This window comes from Talpa europaea (genome assembly GCF_964194135.1).
Source record: "Talpa europaea genome assembly, chromosome: 14".
NCBI lineage: Eukaryota > Metazoa > Chordata > Mammalia > Eulipotyphla > Talpidae > Talpa > Talpa europaea.
Window position 1 is genome coordinate 37,206,883 of NC_140082.1, and position 27,446 is coordinate 37,234,328.

Sequence of the window (27,446 nt, forward strand, 5' to 3'; positions counted from 1 at the left end):
GAGTAAGCCCTGTGGATCCTATAGGTGAGATGACATGTTTGCTGGTTCATTTGCTGATATTTTAAAAGAATCACTCTCACAGGCACACTCAGCCTCTGACAGTCTGTGTTCTGTCACCGGCACAGAAAAGGGAAAGTTATCTTCTCTGATCAGATCAACCCATGAGCAGGCCAAGGACATGTAGTTTGAAGCATTTCTATACTTTGTAAAATTTATGTCTTCACACAACTGTTTTGCTGAGATCAGGAAAATGAAATATGAATAAATAAGCACAAAAGTCATTAAATGTCAGTTCAGATAGAAATGTTTTGAACCTTTGAAAGCCAGTTTATCTACTATAAAATTTGGGGAAGTGAGTGGAGAAGAAACTGAGCAAACCTTTGCCCCCCAGCAGAGTTGCTTTTTAGGAAGCTGGGATGAGAATTAGAAAGGCCCCGTGCTGAGCAGGTTATGAGCCTGTGATTTAGCTGACTTGGCCATGGCAGATGCCTGCAAACTGTGGTGCTGATGGGGTCCCAGTGTGGTGTGGGGTGTCCAGTCTTGATGTAAGGTCTCACAAAGGGAGAGGACAAATTGCATAGAGAGGACCTTTTAATTATTATCCTGAACATTCATTTATCCCCCCCTTTTTTTTAGGTTTAAAATTGCAGACTGAGCAGAGTAAACCTCAGGATGCCTCTTGTCTGCCAGCATTGAAGGTGTCAGACATCTCGCCCACCCTTTTATTCACAGACTTGGAGGTGGCCTTGGCAGGTAAATACTCTGCACCGACGTGTTCATGGCTGCTCAGACTCGTCAGTGAGGGTTTCTGTACCCATGAAAGTAGAGTCACATAGTGACTGTTTTCCTTAAAGCTTGGGAGTACCCCTATAATTTTATATTCTACTTTGCTATTCAGGTTTCTTATAGATGTCTGTTTTTTTTTTTTTTTTTTTAAGATTTATTTATTTATACATGCACTGGGTACAGTCAGAAGCGCGGGAGGGTGAGAGAATTCACCAGAGACAGAGCGGGGAGCAGAATAGGCAGAAGGACCCAAGTACACTGCTGAGGGAAGCAGCGGGCGGCAGGAGAAGTCTGCGCGCCATGTGGGACCCTCCTCTGGTGGCCGGGGAGCAGCCGGGGATGAAACTGGCGCTGCAGAGGCTGCGGGCAGCTTTGCAACCCAGCGCTCAACCGCTGCACAACCAGGGAGGCCCTTATAGATGTCTGTTAACGTTGAATGATGATAGACTTCTATGGCCAGGCCTAGTAGTGTTTGTTTTCTGCCAGTGGAGTTAAAGGGCACTGGGGTTTGTTGCTTCTAGAAGCCTGTGGCTGTTTTAAGTGCAGGTCTTCACAAATCCAGGTCTTCTCTGAGCCCTTGGCCCAGACTTGCTCTTGTGCTCAGCCTCAGACTAGAAGAGGTGACAGGATGAGGAGAGGGGTGTGCATCATGTAGGAGGGGCGGGTTGTGGAGAGTGGAGGGAGGTATGGCTCTGTACCATCTCCAGTCTCATCCTAGAGTTCCTTCTGGGATGGGGCTGTGCCGCTGCTTCAAGTTGTTGAAGGTGCCTGATTTCACTCTGGCTTCTGGTTGGAAGCTGTCAGTTTAGAAGTCCCCAGACTGAAATAGCATCAAGAAAGTGTTCATGACTAGAAATCCATTCCAGATTCACAACAAGGGTCGGCGCCCCCTGGGTGTGATTCTGCCAGGCATAGGGCAGAGAGAAATTTAAAGAATCAAGCAGGGGAGTGGGCTCCTGAACTTAAGACATCTGAAACTTCGACTGACAGGAATTTTCAGGCAGAAAGCTGGAGTGTGGGGTCTTCTTTGTTAATCAGGAAATGGCTTTCCTGTTTCTCTCCTACCCTTCCATCAGGAGGGAACAAGATGTTGCTGATCTTAGTAGTCCCTGGTGAGGAAGGGGTGAATAGGTGTTCTTTCATCGTTACCAACAAGAAGTTGAGTCAACTGCTTACTTTTTACCCGAAGTCCCATCATGCAACTTAGAAACAAGACTCAAATTAGGTTCTACAAAGCAAATGAGACACATGCTATCTGGAATCAAATTACCTGTCAGGTGCTGACATTTTGTTGGCTTTCCTGGTGGGCCTGAACTTAACTCTGCTGGAGTTTCTGGTAGCAGTGCAGCACTCACTTGAACCCTTCGATTGTATAAAAAAATGAGTGGGCTAGTGACTTGCCACAGAAATGCACTTGAGCGTCACTTTGATTTCTGTGCTACATCTCTAGCTTACCTTGCATTTTTAACAGTGCTTATCCCGTTTGTCACATGATTTATGTTGGTATAAGCACATGTAAACAAAATCTTTTCTAGAAAGTAGAGTTAATATCCCTGCTCTCCCCCTTTTTTAAAGATTTATTTATTTATATAAGAACCGGAGTACAGGCCAGATGCGCAGGAGGGTGAGAGGGTTCACCAGAGACAGAGTGGGGAACAGAACAGGCAGACTGACAAAATACACTGCTGAGGGGAGCAGTGGGCGAGACAGGAGAGGTCTGCAGCGCCACGTGGAACCCTTGCCGGCTGGCTGGGATCGAACCGGCGCTGCAGAGGCCGCAGACAGCTTCACAGCGCAGTGCTCAGCCTTCTGCGCCACCAGGGGAGGTCTTCCCTGCCCTTTTTGACCCCCCTTAATTGTGGTTTGTTGGTGAAGCCTGTTGCTGTTGATTAAAAGCACTAGTAACTCATCAGTCAGGGCTTAGTTCCTCCACCAGCTTAGGGCCGTGGGTGAGAGATATAAGATGGACAATAGCACCTGCCTGGTAGGTGAAACAAACCTTGGGGCACGACTTCGATGTACAAATAGACGTATGTACAAATAGGCTGCATGGTGGGCCATGGGACCTCAAAGGGGAGCCGGACTAGTTTGGGAATGAGTGACTTTGGCGAAAGAGTGGGTCAGATGTAGCTTGGTTATCTGTAAGGATCTGTTCTCATGAAAGGCAGTGTCTGAGTGAAGGTCATGAGGGTAGAAAAAAGATGGGTGAGGAACATCTTGAAGGCTGGGTTGATCTGAATACCGAACATTATTGTATGTTTTGCTCTAAAAGCAAATTTTCTTCATTTTCTTGTTAAAGACTGTTTCTGTTTTTACCATGATGAAAGTGTAGTGGGAAATCTGTGTAAATTAGAGCAAATGGATAGTATTAAATTTTCAGTCTCTACCTTTGAGAAGTATTGGCATTAGTTTTCAAATATTAAAAGGGGATTAAAGGACTAAAATTTTCTCATAATGAAAATAACTTAAGCCCTTTTATTTCTCCAGCTGCAGAAACCCCCGTCCAGTACTGTGCCCAGCCCACCAACGGCATGGTGTACTTCCGCGCCTTCTCCAGCCTGAACTCCCTGCCCGAGGAACTCAGGCCCTATGTGCCGCTCTTCTGTAGCGTCCTCACCAAGTAAGCCTTGTGCGAGGCAAAGACACCCACATTTATAGGACACCTTGTCTTTGTGTATTTCACTAATAGGGATTTTTGGGGCTTGTGGTTATTTGTGATTTAATGCACCAGTAGTCACTTTTCAATGACTTGTTCTTTCAAAACTTGTATTGCTGCTACAGTATACAACAGTTAATACTTACCTAGTATATTTGTTCACAGTTTTTCTTAGGAAAAGTAATTTTCTTACTAAAATATATTGCATATATATGAATCCAGAGTATAAAGAAATCGTTACAGATACATGATTCTCAACAATTAAGTTCTTTATAAGATTATGAAAAGTGATTTTTTTTTAATCAGAAAATGTAAGTGATGAAATAAATATGGCATGGAGGCCTGGGATTACCTTGAGGTTGTGCCATGGACCCCTTCTTTTGAGCTAATTTTTTTTTTTAAGATTAATTTTTTATTTATGCAATAGCTGGGGTACAGGCCAGAGATGTGGGGAGGGTGAGAGGGTTCACCAGAGACAGAGCGGGAAGCAGAACAGGCAGGCTGACAAAATACACTGCTGAGGAGAGCAGCGGGTGCGACAGGAGAGGTCTGCTTCACCATGTGGGAATCCCCCTGGCTGGCCGGGAATCCAGCCTGCACTGCAGAGGCTGCGGACAGCTTCACAGTGCTGCGCTCAACCTGCTGTGCCACCAGGGAGGCCCCTTTGAGCTAATTTTGTGATTCCTGTTACTCCTCAATAAGCAAATGTCTGGACACAGACAGCTGCATCTCCGTGTTCCTCTGCTCAGTCCCAGGCCTAGGCGGCTGACTTGGGGAAGATAGTCAGAGCTTAGGTTTTCCTTCCCTACATTCCAGAAAGTTGGAGGAAAAGATTCCCTGTGGGTGCAGGGAGGACTACCCAGCTGCCAAAAGTGAGTGGAGATTTCGTGTAGAAGCAGCTAGTGGGTATGGGGCCCTTCCTCCCTGGCTGAGATTCTGAGCATATGAAAACCTCTTTAATTTTGTGGGTGGTCCTGCCCTTTCTTTTAACTATTGCTTCAACTGCTTGGCCTTCTGTGGCTCCCATAGCTTTAGAAGACACCTCAAAGTTGGTGCCGTGGCTTAAATTTCTTGGAGGAGCAGCAGTTAGAATGTGTTTTTCCAAAATCATCCATACTAAGGGGGCCTGTTTTTTGTTTTATTTATTTATTTTTTTTGTGAAAAAAAATCTTAAACTAAAAAAGCATACTCTTTTTATTTATTCTTTAAGAATACTAAAATTTGAGTAGATGAAATATGTGTCAGCATATTGTAGAGGAAAAAAATAATGGGGAACTCAAACATTTCACAGCTTAGGACTGGGAAAGCATTCAATGTATTTGCAGTTCTGGACAGTAGTTGAGCATCTGGTGCATTAGATTCTGCTGGGTTAGCTCCCACCCGGGCAGAGAAGGGGGACCACGTGAGGGAATGCAGACACACATCATGCTGTGTGATGAAGCGTAAGAGGCTTGTGAGGGCAGTGGCTTTTGGCTTGTTGCAGCAGAGGTGGCGCTGGTCATATGGGGATCTTTCCATCCACAGGCTAGGCTGCGGGATTCTCAACTACAGGGAACAAGCGCAGCAGATCGAGCTGAAGACAGGAGGCATGACTGTGTCCCCCCTCGTGCTCCCTGATGACTCACACCTGGACTCCTATGAGCAGGTAACGTCTATTTGTACATCGAAGTCGTGCCCCAATGTTTGTTTCACCAGTATCTTTTTCTTTTCAGTTTACATCAAATTAATCTCCTTTGTGTTTTTTTTTTTTTTCCATGATTTAGGGTGTACTTTTTTCATCTTTCTGCCTCGATAGAAACCTGCCAGACATGATGCATCTGTGGAGTGAAATATTTAACAAGTAACTATTTGCAAAGATGTACATCCTGGGGTGTATCAGAGATGGAGTCTGAAAGGAGAATTTACTCATTCGTTGGTTGTTGATTTTTTTAGCCTAATTTTACTGGTAGTTCCTTTGAACTTGTAAATTCCTGAAGCTTACATTTTCTGAAAAGTTATACTTACTTAATACATTTTCCATGATACTGCAGGGAGAGTGGGTGGGCATGTAAGGCTTTATTTTTCTTTCTTACAGCCCATGCTTCGAAGAAGAGGAACACTTCAGAGTGTTGGTGAAGATGGCTGCTCAAGAGCTTTCGAATGGGATCCCGGACTCTGGGCATCTCTATGCGTCCATCAGAGCGGGCAGAACTCTGACACCTGCTGGAGATTTGAAGGAGACCTTCGGTGGGATGGATCAGGTGACGAGCACAGGGAGCATTTGTTATTATGGGTTAGCCAGGTCTTCCAGGGTTAGTGTTCTCTGGTAATGAGTTGTTAGAGTTGAGGAAAACTATCTCTAATTGACCAAATTTCTTGGGGAGGAAACTTTTACTCACCATTCCCTTTCCAGCCCCTCAGTCCACAAACAGAATCGTGTCAACCAGTTCCGTAGCTGTTTGTATCAGGGATGAATATTTCTGGACTTGGGGTGGGTCTTCTGGTTCTCCCTCAGTCTAGTGAGGGTTCTACCTCAATGTGTCAATTTCTCTGGCTTAGGTGAGGTTGATGAAGAGAATTGCGGAAATGACAGACATCAAACCCATCCTGAAAAAGCTCCCGCGCATCAAGAAACATTTATTAAACTGTGATAATATGAGGTATGGATGCAGAGCAGTTGCTGCACCGCTTGGAGTAGTTAATATTTCATAGTATCTACTATTATTAATTACAGTGGGTTTAGGGCCAGAAGGGGAAACAATATACTATTGCTGTATATCTTCTATTGTATTATACATTGTGCATTTACTGGTTTGTTTTTTTTTTAAGATTTATTTATTTATTTATACAAGCACTGGGTACAGTCAGAAGTGCGGGAGGGTGAGAATTCACCAGAGCCAGAGTGGGGAGCAGAATGGGCAGAAGGACCGAAGTACACTGCTGAGGGGAGCAGCGGGCGGCAGGAGAGGTCTGCGCGCCATGTGGGACCCTCCTCTGGTGGCCGGGGAGCAGCCAGGGATTGAACCGGCGCTGCAGAAGCTGCGGGCAGCTTTGCAACCCAGGGCTCAACCGCTGTGCCACTGGGGAGACCCTCATTTACTGTTTAGTTCTAGTAATTTTCATATGATAGTAGTATTTGTGATTCTATAGAATTTGGAAGTTATATAAAAATATTGAGAGTAGGATTTCTCTTCTAGACGGTAATTTTGAATTTATCCTCCTGGTAATTAAGCCTGAAGGCACTGTTGGCAGAGCTTAACATCTTTATTATCCATCCTTGCCCCTTTAGAACAGACTTTGGAGGTGAAATGCATCTTGATAACTATTCATTAGCTGTTACACATTGAAATATGTGAAGACTTTGATAAATTAAAGCACTGTAGAGATGTGAAATGGCTTATTTCCTTATTTTAGTTACTCTTTAACATTTTGAAAACACTATAGAAAAAGTCTGTTTTTGTGTTATACAAAATGTAGTTTTAGTAAAACTTTCATTTTTTAAAATTACTTTCTGCATATATACTTTTAAACAGATGTTCAGTGAATGCCACTCCTCAGCAACTGCCTCAGACAGAGAAAGCTGTAGAAAACTTCATCAGAAGCATTGGTCGGAGTAAAAAGGAACGGAAGCCTGTGCGCCCCCATGTGGTAGAGGTGAGGTAGTGCTGGGGTGGTGGGGCAGGAGGGTATTTCCCAGGTCCCAGGTCTTATGTCACCATGTTAACTCCCTGAACTATCCTGTGGGTGCTGATGTCCCCACTGCACAGGTGAGGAACCCAGTGTAGGGGGTCTGCAGCTGGCCTGTCGACCCAGGTAAAGAAACCAGTTGAGACCAGGTGGTTGGGTATTTTCATCTATGCTGTTATCGCTTGAATCTTGTGGCTGAATCTTCTTTCCCAAACAGGCCTGTTTGGGACATGCTGGTAAAAGCAGAAATATGTTGGGTAACACCCGACCGTCACCCATCTGGTTACACCTGGGTTGCATCAGTTAATCTGATCAGTCTGATTAACTAGAATGTGGGTTCATGTACATCAGCAGGGATTGGGGAAGCTTCGGTTCTCAGACCCAAGGTTGACCGGCAGTCTCTGCAGGTGCCCTGTGAAGGCCACTGCTCCTTGCCATCTGACAGTCTCATGAAGCTCCCCTTGTTTAAAATGCTAACAGTGTTATTTAGAACAGCTTTGCTCTGGTAATTTTCTAGAATATACCCTACATAGTTCACATGCATTTGGGATTTTTTTTTTTTTCTCTAATCTCTCTTGGAAATGATTGATTTTCAGAAACCTTCACCTAATGGGTCTGGTGAAAGCACACACATCAGTGGCTCCCAAATCATAAGAAAGCTAATCACGGTAAGTCAACACTCACCGTCTCTGCAGATGAGCCCGTGCCGACCCCTGTTGAGTACCTAGTGGCCCTAAGTCTTCTGGGGGCAGCCTGTTTGTAGATTGCCAGTCAGGCGCCTTTTTCCATTGAATATTGAGGGGCCACTAGCATCCTTTTTCTGTGGACAGCTTGCCTAGTGGCTTTCTGGTACTAATTAGAGGTGTCCCTCCAGGAATCTCTCACTGTGCAGCTTAGCTTCAATCTAACAAAACTAACCACTCACACTAGTTCACCTTCAGCTGGGCAGTGTAATCCCTTCCTACTCAGCCAGGGTGGTTATGGTGTCACATTACCCAGCAAAGGATGGCAGTTTTAACAGTTGTCCGTGGGGAAACATAAAGCTGTAGTCACGGTCAACTACTTACATAATGCTGGCCATAGAAGGAGTTTTCAACAGAATACATTCTGTAGCATTGCGTCCAGGTCGGAATATTTGCCTTTAGTTTGAAAGTGGAAAGCTGGGTGGAGCAACATGTCCATCATTCTAACTCTCACATGCGAGACACAGCTGCAAGTAGGACACTTGGACAGCAGGGAGCAACCGTGCTCACCCCGGGCTGCATCACAGCACAGCCCAGCTGAATGACCCTCCTGTACTCCTCAGGACCCCACTTTCAAACCTTGCCAAATGAAGACGCATTTCCTGCTTCCCTTCCCTGTGAACTATGTTGCTGAATGTGTTAGGACTGCCCCTTACACAGACCCGGACCATGCCAGGTGAGCGGGGTGGCAGGGGATTTCACAGATAGGGACAGAAGTGGCCAATTAGGAGCCTGTGTTCTGGGAGCGGGAGGGTGTTGGTGGCAGCATGTGGAAATTGGACCAACCATGGAGTCAGTGTTGGTTCAAGAAAAAGGAAGTTCCATGTAAAAAATGGAATCGTGTTGTCAGCTATGCTGTGAATGATTTATTTCCCTATTTCTATAGTGAGGAAATGTGCTCTCTCTGCCTATAGTCAAGAATATAGTAATATATTTCTACCATCAAATAGAAAAAAGGACTTAAAACAGGAGTTACCCCCTAGTTAGATTTTTCCCTTTTATATATGTTGGTTTTTCAACAGTGGGTCCCATATGGAATACAGAACTTTCTAAGGACAAGCACATGGCAGGTAAACCTGCAGCACCTGTGCGGCCAGAGCCCCCTGCACAGCTTGGCACTCCTGCTCAGAGCCGCCCTCCCAGGGTTTGCGGTGCAAACAGCTTTTCCTCCCCACCAGCTTCAGGAATGACAAGTTTGAGTTCATACTTGCCCCCATTTAGTCCATCATTTGGCCGGTTTCTTCTTACAGAAAGGGTTGTGGGAGCTGGTCCAGTGCTCAGAGCAGCAGGCCCATGTCTCCACACATGGTGGTTGTGGCCCAGCTTGCTCCCTTTCAGATGGAAAAATTTTCTAGAACCAGCCTTTTCTAGGACATCAGCTATTAACCACTTACAAAGTCATGGGATCATGGGATTCATAGTAGACATTTATATACGTGGGAAGTTCTTGAATAATTTTTCCCGTGATGTGGTTTTTTTAAAAAAATGCTTCATGTGTGTTGTGACAAACAATAGAGTGAGGAAGGTCCAAAGAAAGTTCATGTCCACACTGCACCACCTCTCCTCTTGATCCAAGTCCACCTTTTGAAAATTGTTCCTCATTTTGCAGTTTTATTTTTTAAACATCAGACTATCGTTCATATGTTACAACTTGATTTTTATTTTTGTTTTCACTTAATTATCCATTAGGCAACTTTTAGATTATATACTTCCCTATCACCTATGTTTGTGTTTAACTTGCATTTCGTTAAATCATACATTTCATTTCAGCCTTAAGATCCTTGCACGTTTGATGACTACTAAGTTCTTGCATACAGAAATTCGAGAAAAAGGTGGAGCTTATGGTGGAGGTGCTAAACTCGGTCATAATGGAATATTCACTTTTTACTCATATAGGTGAGTTTTTCTCTGGCGTTGGAGACACAATGTCACTGGCTCATTCAGGCATCACTGTCTTCACTTTGGAGTGAAATGTAGAAATACAGTTTCCACTTCTCAGCACTTAGCCACTCCCAGCAATGTCCTTGAGGTTGCCAGGTTTTAGCAGTGGGATAGAAAGGAAACATTTTGTCTCAAGTAAATTCTGGAGTTTGGAAACTACTGAATAGGCAGTATTGCCCTTTCACTTAGGGTAATCCTTTCTTTTGTGGGGGGTCCCCTGCCTGAAGACTTAACACCCAAAGGGACGGGGGAATTGCCTGCTACCCTCGACTCGGCTCCATCTTTCTCCAGAACTACTTCAGGCTCTGTGTACTTGTGTTTGGAGCTGCGGTTCTGGAGAGGGATAGAAAAGTCACACGTGAGCTCACCATCACTGTCTACATGGCATGTTCAGCAGTACATGGGTTTGAGCAGAGGGCCTTGTAGCTCTGTGTAGACAGTGAAGGATCTCAAACTGACCCAGTTATAGGTGATTATTAGACTGTTCTGGGTGATACCTTATGAAACAGTGTTTGATCTACTTAGCTTTTCTGCATAAATTTGCTTCCATTCAATTAGATTTTCCTCTATCTCACTTTTCCTAGTGAATCAGAAAGTTGCATTTCTGATGGCAGAATCAGGTGGACAGACCTTGTCTCCAAATAGAGGTGACAGATTGGACAGATCTGCGTTAGATTTAAATTTCCCAGAGTATCGATTTTTGTCAGTGAGCTGTTTAGACTAAGCATTAAAATAATCATTTTAGGACTAGAAAATGTTGAAGTCAGTACATGATTGCTATTTCCTTTTCCACCCATTGATGGACCAATATTTATTTAACCCTTTGGGTCTCTTAGGGATCCACATTCAGTAGAAACGCTCCAATACTTTGCAAAGGCTGTGGACTGGGCCAAGGCTGGACGGTTTTCCCAGCAGGACATCGATGAAGCCAAGTTGTCTGTTTTTTCTGCTGTGGATGCCCCGGTGGCCCCTTCAGAAAAAGGTATTTGGAGTAGCTAGCAGCTCTGTGATGGTGATGTTAGCAGACAGGACTCTCAGCTCTGGGTTCTGACCATACACCTATTACCCCTTAACTCTCTGTTTCAGTCAAGTCCTCCAGGACTTGGCTTTCCTACTTGACGCAGATGTCTCTGCCTTAAGCACATGCTTCTTGGTACCTGGGCAAGAGCATCTCAGTGTTTGCCACTTGAAAGGAGGATCCATTGTTTCAGAGCTGAGTGAGCTGCCACGTAGGAGGCTTAGTGCTCTGGACAGTGTGGCTGTCCCAGCGAGGAGATAGTCCTGGTATGAAATCTCATTTGTCCTCATCCTCACCCCCAAAGGGGAGAAGCTCCAGGGAAGCTGAAGATCATGGTTTGATGTTTGGTGGAAATGTGTCAGTAAGGTGACCACACACAGGGTCAGCACCTGTGTTCCCTTCCAGGGATGGACCACTTCCTGTATGGCCTCTCAGACGAGATGAAGCAGGCCCACCGGGAACAGCTCTTTGCCGTCTGCCACAAAGGTCTTCTCAACGTGAGCAACAAGTGAGTAAGGCCCTTGCAAGTGTTCAGAGCCTGCTTGGACTTTTTTGGTTCCCCATGTAGGAGACAGTCCTGAGCGCCTCCTTCCTTTCAGGTACCTTGGTGTTGGGAAGAGCACACACGGATTGGCTATCCTTGGACCAGAGAATGCAAAACTTGCCAAGGACCCATCATGGATAATAAGATAACAAGTCTGAGCGCAGTTCAATTTGTGAAGTCAGGAAACTTAACTGTGTTTTCATTCCCCCTAAATCTTGATCATAAATATTATTTCACCAAAGGTATCACCCTAGCAAGTGAGACCAAAATCCTTCTACAGTTTAAATAACCAGACAGTCTAAGTAATCATGCATTAAGTGCCAGAGGTGTACAAATTATAATTTTAAAGACTTCTAATGATATAAATGCTTATTTTACCTTACTAACCCTAGATTATTTATTTTAAAAATAAAAAGCAACTGTAATCTACTGTGCTTTAGTCATTTTAAATGACATTTTCCTAAAGTAGTTCTTGGGACCTTTATTTAAAAACGAATGAAATGAACAAACCAAGGTATCCCAATATCTGCTTTGGTTTATAAAAAACTGGTTACAGGAAGGCCTGTCAGAAAACTAACACAAATATGCCAGCCAGCCTGACAGACCAGAGAGAACTCGGTACCTATGAGTGAGTGTTAACTGAAGCTTTTCCTACCAGGTCTGTAGAGAGGGGGCCCTCTCTCATCCCTTAATGACATTTTTCAGATAGAAAGGGAACATCTCCGTGCTTGCTCTCCTTTATCATTTGTTTCTCAGTGCTTGAAGGGACTTAATTCAGTTGTCATCCTCTCGATAGAATGCCTGTCTCCACCATTTCTGGTTTACAAGCTGTTACCTTTCTCATCTCAGGCCACAGCCCCGAGGGACTCCAAAAGGTCACCCTAAAGGTGGGGCTGATGTGGAGGAGATGTTGGTAGCCTTGGAATCCAGTGTTTGAGCTTACCTTGTTCTTAAAGCACACGTGAGTTCTGTTTCTAATAATACACCTGGTGTCCCTTGAGAAGCAGACAAGAGGTGGATTTGGGTCACCTCTCCCAGAGCAAGGCAATTTCAGGGAGCCTGTCTCCCTTCAAAATGATGTCTGCTGTGTGCAAAACAGTTTGCTAATATGTGCAGATTCACCTTTGGTAGCGACCCACAGATCCTCAGATTTAAAAATTAGAAAACTGAAGAGAGTGCTGAGTTTTGCCAAGTGTTTAATTCCACTGGGTGTGTACATTTAAAGCAGGACGTGGGGTGGAAGGTCCAGCAGAAAACTCTTGGGTCTCTTAAGGATCCACGGGCGAAGGGTACAGGTGGCAGGTATGCTGTGATTAGTATTAATGTCAACAGTACTCACATAAAGTCCCGATAAATAACTTAACTGTTACAAAAATGGGCGATAGACGGGAAATGGGAAGCATCACTGGTGGACAGGCGGGCCCCATGCATCTAGATGGCAGCATGCTCTTCGTGGCCACTGTGCACGTCTAGCAGCTCACCGGAGTCAGACACTTCGTAGCTGGCCTTGTACTTGGCCAATATTTTCATGAGCGGCCGCAGTTTCAGCCACCACTGCTCTTTGGGGATTCTGTGGCTGTGGAAGAGGAGGAAGAGGAGGCAGGGTTGAGACCACACTGGATGCAGCAGATGCTCTGCCTGCCCAGACACAGGAAGGGGCTTTATGTAGCTTTTCCATCAAGTCTAGGTGATCATTTCATTTCTAAACATTAAGCCCTATTTCTGAGTCTTGCATCTTCTAACTTGGCTTTCTTAAACATGTAACTGAGTCACATACAGAAACTGAAGCGAGGATTAGCACTTACTCTTGACAGCAGTGAGGTTTAGATATTATGCTTACTTACTCAAAATCTGTCTCTTTCTTTAGCTCTGCCACGGGTTGGAAAAGAACTTTTCTTTTGTTGATTCCCAGCACACAGATAGAATCATCTGTTACAAATTTTCCTATAAAATAAAGAAAATGATCTAAGAACTGATAATTGGTTGTATGAACAGGTTAGATGAAATAATAAGCAGAGGAAGAAACGGTGAGGGGAAAGGAAGGCTCGCTCACTGACATGAGGGTGTAGGGCCCTGTGGGAGGAAGAATCGGGGTTTCTTGGAACCTGCCTGGGTGGAAGCTAGAGTTCCCCAGCTCTGCTGGGGGCCAAGAGAGGTGGTGAGGGACACCCAAGAACTGGTGCTCCCCAGCTATTGCTGCTTCCTTCAGGATCAGGACTGGAAGGAGAGAGGCCATGGTGCATGCGCACCAGGGTGGTGCCTGGCCTCCCTCCGCCCACACTAGTCCTGGTGGTGATGCGGGTGATGGAACAGTTGATGGTGAGTGACTACTTCACTAAATACCAGAATAGGAAAATTGGCTTAAATTGTAGGAAAAAAGGCTGAGAGTTAATGAGATGAGTACTCATAGATGAATTGGAAAAAAGAAAATATATAACCAAGAAGGAAAAACAGAAAAACAGAAATTAACACAGAAAACTCAAAAAAGAGTTTTCTCATCTGCCAGCCTGTCTCAACATTAACGCCGCCTCACCCCTGCTGTCACCCATACCTTTTCCCTGAGATGTCTTCAGTTTCTCAGTGATCCACTGCATGGCTCTAGCAGAAATTTTGGTTCCAAAGTTCCTATCAAATGGAGAAGGCGCTCCGCCCTGTTGGTGGTTAATGTGAAATGTTAGATACACAATGCCACCTTCCTGGCTGCTGCTTTCTAAAAGTGAATTAGAAATTAAAGTTATTGTTACTTAACAAAAGTCACATAATTTTGAGAGACCAAATTTGTAAAGCTAGGTTTTGTGGGGTTTTTTTTTTTTTTTTTGTGTGTGTGTATTTCTGTCTTGTGTCTAGTTGGAACTAACCAAACACAAACCCTGTGACTTCAGTAACCAGAGGTTAGCCTTTGAAACTTTTAATCCGTGGGGCCAATCCACTGGCAGTTGGCACTGTCTTAGAATCCTCTAACCTTGAGTTAAGAGGTTCATAATTTCCTTCAAAAATATGAACTCAGGACTCATTTTCACAAAAATACACATATGCCTGCATTTCATCAGGAGATTCACTGACCTTCTGAAATGAATTAATGGGGTCTAGGTTAAAGGGGAAGGAGCAGGCAGAGTCTTGGTCATCCTAAGCAACTCCAGCTTTGTTATCTAAGGCACCCTTACAAATTAGAACATCTCAAGATGCTTTCCAAATCATTCCAAATCATTCTGATTTTGTGCAAACCTCAAATAAATATTTGACCTTCCATTTAACTAATGATGGCCCAATATCTAATGGGGCACTTAATTTGAATAAATTTTTATAGTTAACTGGCATCACTAATTCTGTAAAAGTTGATAGGATTTTCCTTAAAAAGTTCCATCTGCCCAAATATTGCAAACAGAAAACTCCCAAAACTGATTTTTGGTTTAACTTTAAAATGGTCCTGTAACAGTCTAGATGTTTTTTTAAATCTTCTGGGAATGTGCTTATGAATACACTTTTCTTTCCAAATGGTTAAAACAAAACACTGGTTTGAAACCAGTCCATGGCTAACACCTTCCTCTCCGGGGGTGTGCCCCCCGGATCCAGGCATCAGAGAGGCCCCACCTGCTGCATGTGGCCCAGCACGTTCTTTCTGCAATCGAACACGCCCTTGCCTTCTTCCGAGTAGAGTTGGTAAATGAAATCAGTGGTGTAGTTTTCACTGCAGCTTTCATTTCTGAAATGATTGGAAGTGGCCAAGTTAATCAGAGCAGGGGTTAGGGACTTAGGAGCTTCTGGCCCAAAAGGTAGCTGGGAGTTTGAGGCCCACTGAGCACTGGTGACCTGTGCCAGCTTGACCACCCCAGCCCTTTGACTGCCCAAGACCCTGTGAACGACAGACAGTATGATTTGGAGAGATCTTAAAAAAATAAAATAAGCTACAAAGCAAAAATGTTTTAAAAATCACCACTTCACAATTTAAATGCATGCCCTTTTGTAACACAACACACAGCTACTCTTTCTTAGTGTTCAGCGTGAGAATCATGGCAGAGAATGGTTCTTTTCAATCAAATAGGTTCTGACAAGCTAGGTCAGGGATAGAGAAAGGTTTGCCATTACCTGAGCACCAACCCTCGCTGGATAGTGGTCTTCATCTTCTGTGTCAGGTGCTCCACGTTGGACTAGAAAAGAGTGTTCTGTTAACCCGACACCTTTTACTCACCACCCGCTGTGTGCCAGGCACTGTAGGAGCCTACGCCTACATGCTGAAACTAGCAGTGGGCAAGTCTACATTTCAGTGGAGGGGGCAAAAGACAAAGGAGAACACACCATGTGGGAAAATGCAGTGGGGTGACTTTGATAACAAGGTTATGCATCCCCAGGAGGTAGGGATAGGAGTGACACACTCAGCATGTTTATTTAGTCAGCAGAACTTAAGCTTTTCCAAATAAATAGATCTTCTTACATATATTCTATATACTTGGCCTGAGGCTTATCCACTGCTCCACGATCCTTATCATTTTACCATTACAATATTTTCTTTCTAAGGAAAATAACTCTCCATTACATCTTTATGTTCAATCTCAAGTAACTGCCTAATGACAATTTCAGATGAGAGAATTTTTTACTGACTCAAATTTGGCCACAAATTTTGTAAGGAAAGAAATACTCTATTTTGAGAGGAGAAACATGCAAAAAGATATTTACAGGCAAGTAAATCTCAGCTGTTATTACAATTATTATCTGCTATGTGCCAGGAACTGCAACAGTGTTGGCCAGGCATCTTCTTTTGACAGGCTTTTTAAATTTTTAATTCAGTCTTGTAAAGAAATTCATAGGTGAAGATAAATCATTTATTAAAAAAAACAAACAACGCTCTCTCTACCGGATATATTTGTCTCAAAAACAGATGAAGATAAAATCACAACTATTTATTTATGAGCCATATTTGTGGTTCTGTATATTTCACTTGAGTTTTCATTGCTAACTAGCCCCTCCATCCTACAGAACAGGTTTTGGCATCACCAAAGTTGTCCTTGAGCACCTTCGGGCTGGGAGCAGGGCAGCCAGCAACACAGAGCCAGGTGCTGCCCCCTCCCTGCCGGCTCTCCTTCCCCTCCACACCCATGACTCCTTCCATCCCTGAAGGGGGACTGGGCAATCTAACTAATGGTTCGCTCTCCCAACCAGCACTTCCCCCAAAAAGCTGGGGGAACAGAGAAACCTGCATCAACTTAGAAGGCACCTGTGACCTTATGAAAGGAGCAAGTGGCAACACAGGAGTGAAGCTGTACACTTGGGTACTCAGGATGTGGAGACGTGGCCACATCTTCTAACAAATGTACCGCTTGGTGGGGAACACCGACTGTGTGGGAGGCTGTGCTGGGTTGGGACAGAGGCCTGCAGGAAAAATCCCTTGCTATGAACCTAAATCTACTTTAACAAAATACTACTAGCAAGGTGGTTTTCTTCTTGAGCATGTACCAGGAAAGAGGAGGCTAGCTTTGTCCCCATGTTTTTACTTGACATCTGAGCCCACTGTGCCATGTCCCCATGAGTCTAGCGTCCCCACAGCTCTAGCTGTTTGTGGCTGCTGGCATTTAACAAAAGCCACTCCCGGGCAGCACAGGAAGGGGGGCTGCAGCCACTGCAGAGCATCCCAAACTCAGACCCATAAGGGCACCCAGGAGCCAGGATCTATCTATATAGTCCAGAAGGCCAAAGAGACTGTTCATGTACAGCAGCTGTTATGGAATACCAGGTCCCATTCAGCAGCAATGTCCGGATTAATGACCTGCCTGAGAAATGCTAACGACACAGTGGATGAGATAATGCAAGAGGCAAAAACATACAAGCTCGTGTGAGGAGGACAGGCACTTTGAAGCATGTTTGTTCTCACTGTCCTGACACTGAAGGAGTCCTGCACCGGGACCTCCCTGGCCTTGATGAGATGGGCCGTTGGAAGGTCATAGTGTTAAATATCCTTATCCCCTCCCACCAAACTGATCAGATGGGAAGCAGCAGCAAAGGCCCAAGGGCCTGCGCTTACCTGTAGATCTCTGATATCAAAGGGCTCTTCAAAAATGTAGGCTGCATCGGCTCCTGCGGCGAGGCCCCCCATGTTGGCCAGGTAGCCACAGTAGCCCCCCATGGTCTCGATGATGAACACACGGCGCTTGGTCCCACTGGCCGACTGTTTGATGCGGTCGCAGGTCTGGTCACAGGAGGACATGGGTCATTTGAGGCAGGTGCAGGATAGGCCAGAGCCCCATGCCCCCCGCAAGCCCAGCAGGTCCTATTATGTGTCCCCAGCTCTGGGCCGTTGCAGGCACGGCCCTGACCTTGGTCAGTGTGATCAGTCCCTGTGATGTAAGAGCTGCCCATTGCAGCAGACCTGATCACTCCTCCCAGGGGCCTTGGGAAGACCAACAGACCAGCTCGTCTACCTGCCAAGGCAGCCTGCAGGATGTGAGCATGTTAGACTGTGTGGGTTTAGCCAATGGGAATTTGTGATTTTCTTTTGAAAAGTTCTCTGTGAAGTCTGGATTTTGGTCAGCCACACTCTCTCCCTCAATGTTACAGCATGTCTGGCACCGCTACTCAAAGTCTGGTAGTGGTGGATTCTTAGACAAAAACACCCAAAAGTCTTCCAGACACTTAAGAGTAGGTCCCCTAAGGCCTGGTTGGCAACACAAGCTCGGGAGGAAAAAAAAACCACCACCACAAATATCCACTTGCTCCCCTCTCTAGACAAGCCCACTCTCCTTCAGGTCTTGTAAAGTCTCTGACCTAGCTCAGTCCATGAAAAACGCACTGGACCTCTGGCCCTGCTCAGCACCTCCTTTAACACCATTCTCAAGTGTGACACAGCCTTCACATGGAGTGTCTGGCCTGCCCTCCAGCTGCCATCCCATCCCTACTGTGCCACCCTGTTCTCGTGGCTCCAAGACAGTGGCCCCATAGGTCAGCAAGGCCCTAATTCCTGTACTGGACTGTTTGCTTACATGGTGATTAATTCCAGGAGGGTGAGGGGGAGATGATCCTAGATTATCTGGTGAACATGGATATAAATGTCAGTGTCCTCAGAGAGGCAGGATCCACGAGATACCCAGGAAGAGGCACAGGATGCTGGAAGTGCCCGTTGGCAGGTTGTGAGATGAATAAGGGCCAGGGACTATGCCAGCAAAGGAACTAACATCATTTCTTTGGGAAATCCAGCTACTTCCTGGGCATAGACGAGAGTATCTACAAGGAGCCTCGTGAGAGTCCCTGTCCTTTCATCCCAGAGATGGCCAAAGCACATCTCTGCAGTCGTTTGTCATTGTGATCTGGTGTATCTTCCTCACTAAGATCGCAAATTCCATGAAGACAGGAATCACAGCTTGGATGGACTCTCACCTCTGCCACAGCAGCAGCCCCCAGCTGTGTCTTTCAACACAGCAGGTGCCCATATCAGCCACCAGCAACCAGTGGTACAGGAGGCCCTAAGTGAGTCTGCAGGGAAACCAATAGGGTGAAGGCAAGGAGGCCAAGCTCATGGGTCTTTGGGGAAGGGCAGTGCGTGCTCCAAAGTGTACCACCACCAGTGTGGGAACTCACTCCAGTACCTTGAGTTACATATAAAAAGAGAATTTTGGTTTTCAAACACAAGCTCAATTAAAATCACTCATAACTATACTTTAAATTTCTTTGATGGGTCCTCACCCTTACAAAAGAGACTGATTCAAAATTCAGTATGTGCTTTAGTTGGTGGGCAACTTAGTGTCTCTAGAAACTGAGAAGGGGAGAAATAAGCATCAGTATTATAGTTTTTGCTGGTGGTTGCACAGGGACGGGGGTGAGAACCTGACAAGTATCTGGAGAACCCACACAGGCCGGCGTGGGTTTTCCTTGTGGACATCATTGGATGTCGTCTATGACATTCAAGTACTGAAACCTCCCTGCGTAGTCTTTGTTTCCAAGGAATTCTGTGCGGTGGGGAAGAACAGGGCTACATTCATGGACCACATTCCAGGTCCCCTACCGTTGCAAAATCACATGCATTCTATTTCCAACTGACTCTCCCCAGCATGCCACCCTAAGGCAGAGAATTATTGTCACTTAAGTTATTGCAGAAAAATGTTATAATCCCTTAATGGAAAATAATATGCTGGTAAAAAGGCTTTCATAAGGCTACCCTGAGCATGTGCCTCTCAGCTCTGATGAGGACGGCAAAGATGAAGGGCCCCAGTGGACCCGGCAACCGAGCAGAAGCCCCAGGGTTCTGTAAGCCACAGAGCAAGAACAGCAGTGGAGGGCTGACACTCAGCCTTTGTTTACAGCTTAAATAGGCTGTGACTAAACACCTTCTCTTCGGCACATCAGTGTATCCAGCAGTTTGAATCCTGTCTTCTAAAGACAGTCATCGCAGCCAGAGTTACTAGAAGTAGCCTTGACGCGAGGCCACAGCACCAAGTATGACCTGTGTGGGGCTGGAAGCTCTTGGGGGTGGGGGGGGTTCTCTGACTTTAGGGGTGAGAGGAAGGAATAAGGCACTGATCCCCCCTGCTTGCCCAGGCCATTTGTCATCACTGTGCCAGTGTCCCCTCCCACCAGATCCCGACAACCTGCATTTGGTGAATGATTTCAAGGAAACTGCAGGAAAAACTTGTACAAGTTCCACCACTGCTAACTTTTTCCTGTACTGATATTTAAAAAATATAAAATCAAGTATGAAAAGATAAAATGGAGTTCGGACAGTGTAAAATAGGGGAAAAGCCACAGTCTTAACGACCACAGTCCTACTCTGTCACGGAGTTCTCAGGTTAGTCTCCTGTGACGAATATTCTCAGAAGTGAGTCAGCAGAACCTGGGCGACCAGACCAGATGGGCTGGGCCTCACCCACAAGGCATAGACTGAGGGCAAAGCCAGGACAGAGGCCAGGTGCAATGGGAGGGTGAGAGCAAGTGTGATCACCCGGGGGCGTCAACGATGCCATGGGGCCTCGAGGGATGGCCGCACTTGCAGCCTGGGCCACTCCATGCATCTGTCCAGCAAAGAAACAGAACCTAAGGAGGTGCTGTGCTGGCCCACGGCACCCCTCACTTAGCTAGGAGCCTCGTGGAAAGCACTTCAGAAAAAAAGGAGGCCAGTTACCTCTTGGCAGCAAGCTCTGAGAAAACAAGTGACAAACTTAAGATGTGCATCACTTTATGAGTCAGAGACAAGACACCATAGATTTTAGACAGCAGGCAACCTTTCCTCCCCTATCCCAATGTGGTATCTCAGCGCAGGCGAATCGACCTGGACCCAGGCTATTCTAGGTCTGTGCCAGGCTGAACCAAGGGGCTCTCCAATAGAATTAGGGCTCAGCAGGCAAACGGTGGAGCCCACCTAGATATGGGTATCTCAAGAAAGAGGCCGAGGTCACCTTCTGGGTGATCACTGATAGGGCCTGGACGTGGCCACCTCTTTTGTTGTTACGGGATTGCTACTCCCCATAGCACAAGTACACTGGGGCCACCAGAGCGCTCATGTCCAGTCACTGACCACAGGCCTGGTGACACCAAAGCCTGGCATGGAGCAGAGTGGGGTGGGCAGGGCTCACCTACAATAGAAGCACCAGCTTCAGCCCCGGGCAGGGGCTGCTGAACCTGTCACACAGCTGGGCGGTGTTGCACTGATGCAACCTCCTGAGATGATGCTATTTCAACTCCAGCAGCACCTCACTTCACCACCAAGGAGGTACTCAAGCCAATGGGGCCTGCTCTGGCACCACATACCCACCCACCCCAGTGCCTTCAGATACATGTCCCTCCCTATGTGCTGTTCTGGGGTCCCCTCTAGCTGCCGCACACCTGGCTGTGCCTCTTGGGCATAAGAGGTGGCCCCCCAGCGTACCTGTGAAACCCCAGGCCTCTTGTGCAAGAGGCAGGGAAGTGGAAATTCCACCCAGAGCACTGATAGAACATCGGAGTTTTGATAAGATAGATTCTCCCTAGAATGGAGAAGCTAGGATAACTCACCCCAGCCTGTAAAGTGTGATATCAACTCCAGCTAATAGGGGGAAAAAAAGGTAAATAATAAATATGGTTCATTTATCCTGAAAGACTAAATAGGTTTCCCCTTTCTGGCAGTCTCCTTGGGGAACAGAAACAAAATGTGGGAGCAAATAAAATGAGTGTCATTGCGCTTACCTCTACAATCGCATTCATGCTGGTATCAGAGCCCAGACTTATCTCTGTGCCTGGGATGTTGTTGCTCATGGTGGCAGGCAGGATACACATAGGCAAGCAGAATTCCTGGTGGCTGCTGCGGGCATCACCCAACATGATCATACCCTCATAACCCTGAAGCAGCAGTGCGGGTGGTTAGTGTGGCATCTGCCCCCCTGCTCATCATCAGGCAGGGGCTAGAGCTTGACAAAGCATCAGGGAGGACACCACTTGCTAGGGGGCATTAGTGAGCTCCGTTTCCCCAGTGGGTGAGAGAGAAGAAGTGCCAGTGATGCAGAAACTGGGGGGCAGGGGGACTCCAATAATGCCTGGGGAGTGATAGGAGGGCTCAGTGCCCAGCATGGAGGGGACACAAGCATGAAGGCAGCAAAGCAGGGCCAGGATGGCACAGGGTGTTAGTGGTTAGAGAACAGTGGTTCTTTCTAGGCATCTCGGAGCAGGTGAGCAAAGGCATGGCTGGGAGAGTTTATGTACCGATGTAATCTTGTGACTTTCTGCAAAACTATGCAATAACCCCATTCCTATTTCGGGCCACCCTATAGTCCCCCAAGGCAGACATGCAGTTAGAGCATTTGGGCCTGTAGCTGGGTGCCCTTCTGCTCTGAAAGGCACCCTGTCCCTGCCAAGCCTCCTTTGCAATTCTGACATGAAGCAACAGATAAAACCAAGAACGCCAAACTACTCTGGAATCCAAGGTCGAACTGTAACTCTGATGTCAAAAAAGTCAGCTGTTCCTAAGCACATGGATGGGGGTTTGCATTAGCTGCCTCGGGTGTTAGTAAAACAGTGGACACAGGCCCATACCCACCATCCCTAAACCCACAGAGCTCCAAACAGCAGGGGGTGGGTTTTGGTGGGTCATTTCTTGTCTTTATTCCACTCTGACTATTCTCCATTTTGCTGCCTAACACTAAGTTTCGAAGCAGGTAGCACCCAGGCCTCCCCAGAAGGCATGTCCTCCATTTCCTCTTAGCACCCCAAACATGTTCAGGGCGGCTATGGCCCAAGGATGGTATGGTGGGCCTGAGTAAGTTAGTGCACTGAGTGGTAGGGATGGAAGGGAGGTAGGCACTCACCACCGGCACCAGACCCTGAATTAGCAGCTCTGCCCACCCTCAGACTCCACGTCACCAACTCTACCCACCTGCGACCAGCTTCACTCAGTGTCCCCACAGACCCCGCCTTCCCGACCTGTCCACCTCAGTCACAAAGCAGAGACCTGGAGGCCCCTGCCCTGGAGACAAAGGTCTTAACCAGATCCTGGGGCGGCGCTGCCTCAGGCTCTGACAGAGAGATCTCACAACTCTACAAAGCCTCCGTGAATATTCACAGTCGTCCACATTCACGTTGAGAAGAGTGGTTTTTAAGGAAATAATCATGGTTCTCCTAGTCTCTATAATCATACCTCTGGGCCATCAGCAGGACTGTGGCTGCTGCTACCTTCTCAGCATTGAGAGCAGCACAGGGCACAGCTCATGTTTGCTGTGTTTTGGGTAAAAGACAAACGGGTCAGTTCTGTGGGATAAAAACCTGCCGCTTAAAAAGCCTGTAACCACAGTGTGAGTGTTTTCTAAACACCTGTTCTGAGGGATCGATTTTGTGCTGCTCCCTCCTAACACATGAGCACGCTGACACTGGTATCCAGTGAAGCCCCGTCAGCCAAGCACTAATGGTGGCAAGAAGAAGAGACTTTCCAGGTTTGTCTACCTCAGCACCGCTCACCTTCTGGGAGGGCACCTCCAGGTAGGAGCTGTCCTGTCAGCGTGGCTTCCAGCAGCACCCTGACCTCCACCCATGGGATGCCAGTGGCATACCTTCACCCAGTTCTGACCACCAGAAATGTCCCCAGATCTGGCAGCTGTCCTCTGGGGGCAAAACTCCCACCCAGTGAGAACCACAGAGTGAATAGGAGCAGTTGGCACTGGAGATGCTGGGTTGCATCCTGAGCGCTTCCTGGCCAAGCACTGAGGCAGACAGAGCCATGTTACAGACTATGGGCCCAGAGTCTCAGGCCACCTGAGAAGATGTCTGGCAAGGAGAACTAAGAAGTTGAGGGACTGATGCTCACCTCACACTGCTCCTTCTGCCCAAGATTCCCTAGGTCCCCGGTAGCATTGGGAGGGACCCAGGGCACCGATTCCATCCTCAGACTCCTCCCTCCCTGCACATTTCCTGCTGACAATGCCACCCCCTTCCCTTTTCATGGCCAGTCAGCCCATCCCAAATCTAAATCTCCCTCAAAAGATTCAACTTCACTGTAGCCGGAAGAGCGAGGGCTGCAGTGTCACCACGTCCAGGCTGCCCACAGTCCTCTGTGCTGACTTCCACTATGGAGTCACTGCCTGCTTATCCCTGATCACAAACCAGAACCAGGACTTTGACTCTGAGCCTCTGAGCAACTCCATCACTCACCTGGGTGGGTCAGCAGGCCTGGTACCTGCACCAGCGCAGCCTAGTTTATCACTGGTTACCCTGGCTCTGAGGAACGCAATGGAAAACTGAATTCAAGATAAAGAATAAATCTCAAAATCCCTCAGGGAGCAAGGATGGATAATTGGAAGCTTTTTCCCCTACATATTTTGGTTTTCAAATATTTTGGCTTTCAGATGTAACAATACATATGAATTATATCTTTGTAATCTGGAAAACAATTCCATTGTGGAGCCTGGAATGTGAGAGAGGGCGTCGTGTCTTTGTGCTGTGAGTGCACGTGAATCATGGCAGGGAGATGAACACCGACCTCGGTCAGGACCTGCAAATGAAACTTGTCACCGGCTCACCCACCCCAAGACCAGTGCTAATTAAGTAGCAATTAAGAAAAATGAACATTCAGTTGTTTCTACTGCAAGGTCAGCAAAAGCATGTTCAAAATGCAGCTGAGGCAGGGAGATAAGCACTGAAACAAATGAAGTTCATTTCTCGACAGACAGTGACCTTACAGCATGAAGACCAGGAGCTGAATTAACTCAACAGCAGCGCAAGTAGGACACAGTCAGCACAGCGCAGGCGGGACAGGTGATGGCAATGAGGACGCTCCAGCAGGGACACAGGTGACACAGGTGGAGCTTTTTAGTAAAGAAATTGCAGAAAGTTTAAGAAGTGCAGAAAAGTGAGAAACCAGTGCTAAGCATTACATACCATTTTTGATTTTTCAAAGCGTTTCCTTTTTATTTACCAGTACTAGAAACAAATGGGATGCCACAGGTGGAAGGAAAAAAAAAATCTCAAAAAAATATTTAAGAGATCTGGGCCTCACAAGGAAAATGAAACTTGAGAATTGATGGAAAAATTTTAGTCACTGAATTAAAAAAAAAAAAAAAAGAGCGATCCTCAACTCCCATGTGATTTCTCAGGTGTGATTTACAAATAGGATTATAAAGATGTTATTTCTGTTTCGTTTTGCCTTTCAGTAAAAAGACTGAAATAGCATCCCTAGTGTTTTAGATGTCGCTAACATCACCAATTACAAAGGGAGAAGGAATTTGGTGGCCACAGTCAAAAGTTTCACAAATTCAATGGTGGATGCAGGCTAATCAGTAAAATAACAAAGTGTTTAGTTCAAGTTTTACTCTGAAACATTCAAGTAGGAGCGACTACACCCAGGATTTATCACAATAAGGTGTACAGGCTTGATACCATTTGGTTTGTCCAAAGGAGGAAAAAAAAAAACCCACTTTAATGATTATCCGAATCACAAAAAGTGGTGACCTCCACCCCATGTGCTCTTCAGATGCTCCCGGTCACTCCATGGGCCTGGGCATTGTTCTGGCCACGGTGTAGGAAAGGAGGTGGTGGAAATCTTGGAAACTGGATCAGAGATGGTCAGATCTTTTACTATCTTTCTGGAAACAAAACAAGCCCAGACCTCGCTCAGGTTTCTAGTGTACTGGTAGATAAAGAAGCGGGCCAGGTGCCCTCTGGGTTAGTGTCCACGGCACCTGCTTTGCTGACTACATGGACTTACGTCGGTGATGGTGTTCAGGGCCGTGTCTGCACCGATGCTGAAATCAGAGCCCGGCACGTTGTTGGAGACAGTGGCGGGGACCATGACCATGGGCACACAGAGCTCCATGTGATGCTCCCGGGCAGCTGAGAGCTCTAGCAATCCCAGGTAGGCCTGCAGGTAAGTGTGTGCAGTTGTGGGGAAAGAAGGGGGAGTAGAGAGAGGGATATTGATGGACCACTAAGAGAATCCAGGTGAGAACACATTAACATCACAGACAGGCATGAAGGGGACCACAGGCAACATCTTGTAGACGCCAGATCACATTTCTTCAGGGTGAGAGTTTGACTAGGGTGAGGCTGCTCAGGGTGAGGCTGTTACATATTCTCTACATAAACTGAAAGGTGATATTGGCACTGATCTGGGATGAGCAGAAAATATTAAGGCCAGCAGCCCTGGTATATAATTTAAAAAATTTAAACAAACTGCCCATAAAACTCCTTTCCTTTCTGAGTCACCAAAGGGCTTCAATTTAAGAGACAGAACTCACTGATGGTGGAGCTCAGGCAAGGTGTCAAGCTCCCGCTTCTGGACTGAGTCACTTTCCTAGCACTGGGTGGGCTCATACTTCGTCTGGACCGTGATGTTGTCTGCATCACGAATGTCCAGTGGCAGTCGAACTTGGGGTGCTATGACCACCTTCAGTGAAGAGTAGCAGCCAGGACCATGCTGGCCAGCAGCTGGCCAGAGGCACTGTTCAGACATGCCGCACCAAGAGCTAGTGGGGGAACAGACAACATACCTCAAATCCTCCGATGATCAATAGTGCGTTGATGTTGTGGGTGCGGATCTGTGCTGCAATTTCCTCCAGATACTTTTTAGGCAGTGTACTGAAAATCAAGAGACAAGGTCACCCCCAGCACCCCAACAGGACCCACTTAACTCCTGCCCCTGACCAAACCAAGTGGCACTATAACCATCTGCCTCCCTCCTCATGGGGGGTCGGGGAGGCCCAGAGTGGCATGTTGGGGAACCACACAGTGAGTCTCGGGGTACATTTTCAAATTAACTGGAAGAAACTTTGCAATTGTCCAGCGGCTTGAACTCTACTGCCTCATTAGAAACTCTACTGCCTTGGGCCTCCCCGGTGGCGCAGTGGTTGAGCACTGGGCTGCGAAGCTGTCCACAGCCTCTGCAGCGCCGGATCGATCCCCAGTCGCCGGGCGAGGGTCCCACATGGCGCGCAGACCTCTCCTGCCGCCGGCTGCTCCCCTCAGCAGTGTACTTCGTCACTCTGCCTGTTCTACTCTCTGCTCTGGCTCTGGTGAATTATCTCACCCTCCCGCGCCTCTGACTGTACCTAGTGCTTGTATAAATAAAGAAATAAATCTTTAAAAAATAATAAAAAAAGAAACTCTACTGCCTCAGCAGAAAGAGTGAGAATGTTCCTAGCAATAATTGTCTGAACCTTCCAGTTCCCAAGTCACACATATATGGCATGTCCCATCTTAGCTCCTTTAAGGTCATACCCACTGCCACTTTCCAGTCTTCTCTTTTTCCCCCCTTGTCAAGGACGGCCAACACAAGAATCAGGCAATGACAATGGCTATGCAGGGTCCCAAAAGCCTGCCCAGCACCCAGCCCCATCCTGCTGTTAAGTTGACTTGGGGAAGTAGAGAATTCACAGGTTTGGTAGATTTGTGAGAAGTTGTAAAGTGAAATGTCAGAACTGGGATTAGTTGGGGAAGTAAGTGAGCCCAATGGGCATGCACAGCTCCCTCAGTCTAGGGTAAAGCACTGAGTATGTCCAGACTGAGCTAGCATGTCACCCCTCAGTGCACCCAGATTATGCCCAGGTCTATTCGGAAAGCAAACCACACTGGGGGGGGGGGAGGGGTGTCACAGTCTGAAGAGGCCCAGGAGGCATGCCAACAGGTCCTCTTCTTCTAGGTGGAACTTTGTTCAGA

General features: G+C 46.7%; 2 protein-coding genes across 4 annotated transcripts in view; one reads left to right on the forward strand and one right to left on the reverse strand.

Annotated features, from left to right (window-relative positions):
* The window catches only part of PITRM1 (pitrilysin metallopeptidase 1), a gene marked incomplete at both ends in the record, with an annotated part of 28,196 nt that extends 16,693 nt beyond the window's left edge, over nt 1–11,503 (forward strand). Inside the window, 13 exons of the mRNA XM_084253031.1 lie at nt 637–753; nt 3,274–3,406; nt 4,967–5,087; nt 5,206–5,282; nt 5,517–5,682; nt 5,981–6,081; nt 6,955–7,075; nt 7,705–7,776; nt 8,415–8,527; nt 9,622–9,747; nt 10,629–10,774; nt 11,216–11,318; nt 11,410–11,503. Of these exons, the coding sequence (XP_084109157.1) occupies nt 637–753; nt 3,274–3,406; nt 4,967–5,087; nt 5,206–5,282; nt 5,517–5,682; nt 5,981–6,081; nt 6,955–7,075; nt 7,705–7,776; nt 8,415–8,527; nt 9,622–9,747; nt 10,629–10,774; nt 11,216–11,318; nt 11,410–11,503 (1,490 nt within the window). The remainder of the gene's footprint in view (nt 1–636; nt 754–3,273; nt 3,407–4,966; nt 5,088–5,205; nt 5,283–5,516; nt 5,683–5,980; nt 6,082–6,954; nt 7,076–7,704; nt 7,777–8,414; nt 8,528–9,621; nt 9,748–10,628; nt 10,775–11,215; nt 11,319–11,409) is intronic.
* Nucleotides 11,504–12,598: 1,095 nt separating this feature from the next.
* Nucleotides 12,599–27,446, reverse strand: part of PFKP (phosphofructokinase, platelet) — a gene marked incomplete at its 5' end in the record, with an annotated part of 53,811 nt that continues 38,963 nt past the window's right edge. The window contains 9 exons of one of the 3 annotated variants that reach the window (XM_084253293.1): nt 12,599–12,930; nt 13,199–13,298; nt 13,900–14,005; nt 14,946–15,057; nt 15,441–15,502; nt 17,371–17,535; nt 21,498–21,650; nt 25,501–25,653; nt 26,282–26,369. In XM_084253293.1, coding sequence (XP_084109419.1) covers nt 12,786–12,930; nt 13,199–13,298; nt 13,900–14,005; nt 14,946–15,057; nt 15,441–15,502; nt 17,371–17,535; nt 21,498–21,650; nt 25,501–25,653; nt 26,282–26,369 — 1,084 coding nt within the window. In that variant the 3' untranslated portion in view covers nt 12,599–12,785. The remainder of the gene's footprint in view (nt 12,931–13,198; nt 13,299–13,899; nt 14,006–14,945; nt 15,058–15,440; nt 15,503–17,370; nt 17,536–21,497; nt 21,651–25,500; nt 25,654–26,281; nt 26,370–27,446) is intronic. The other 2 variants (XM_084253294.1, XM_084253295.1) reach the window with 2 other exon arrangements.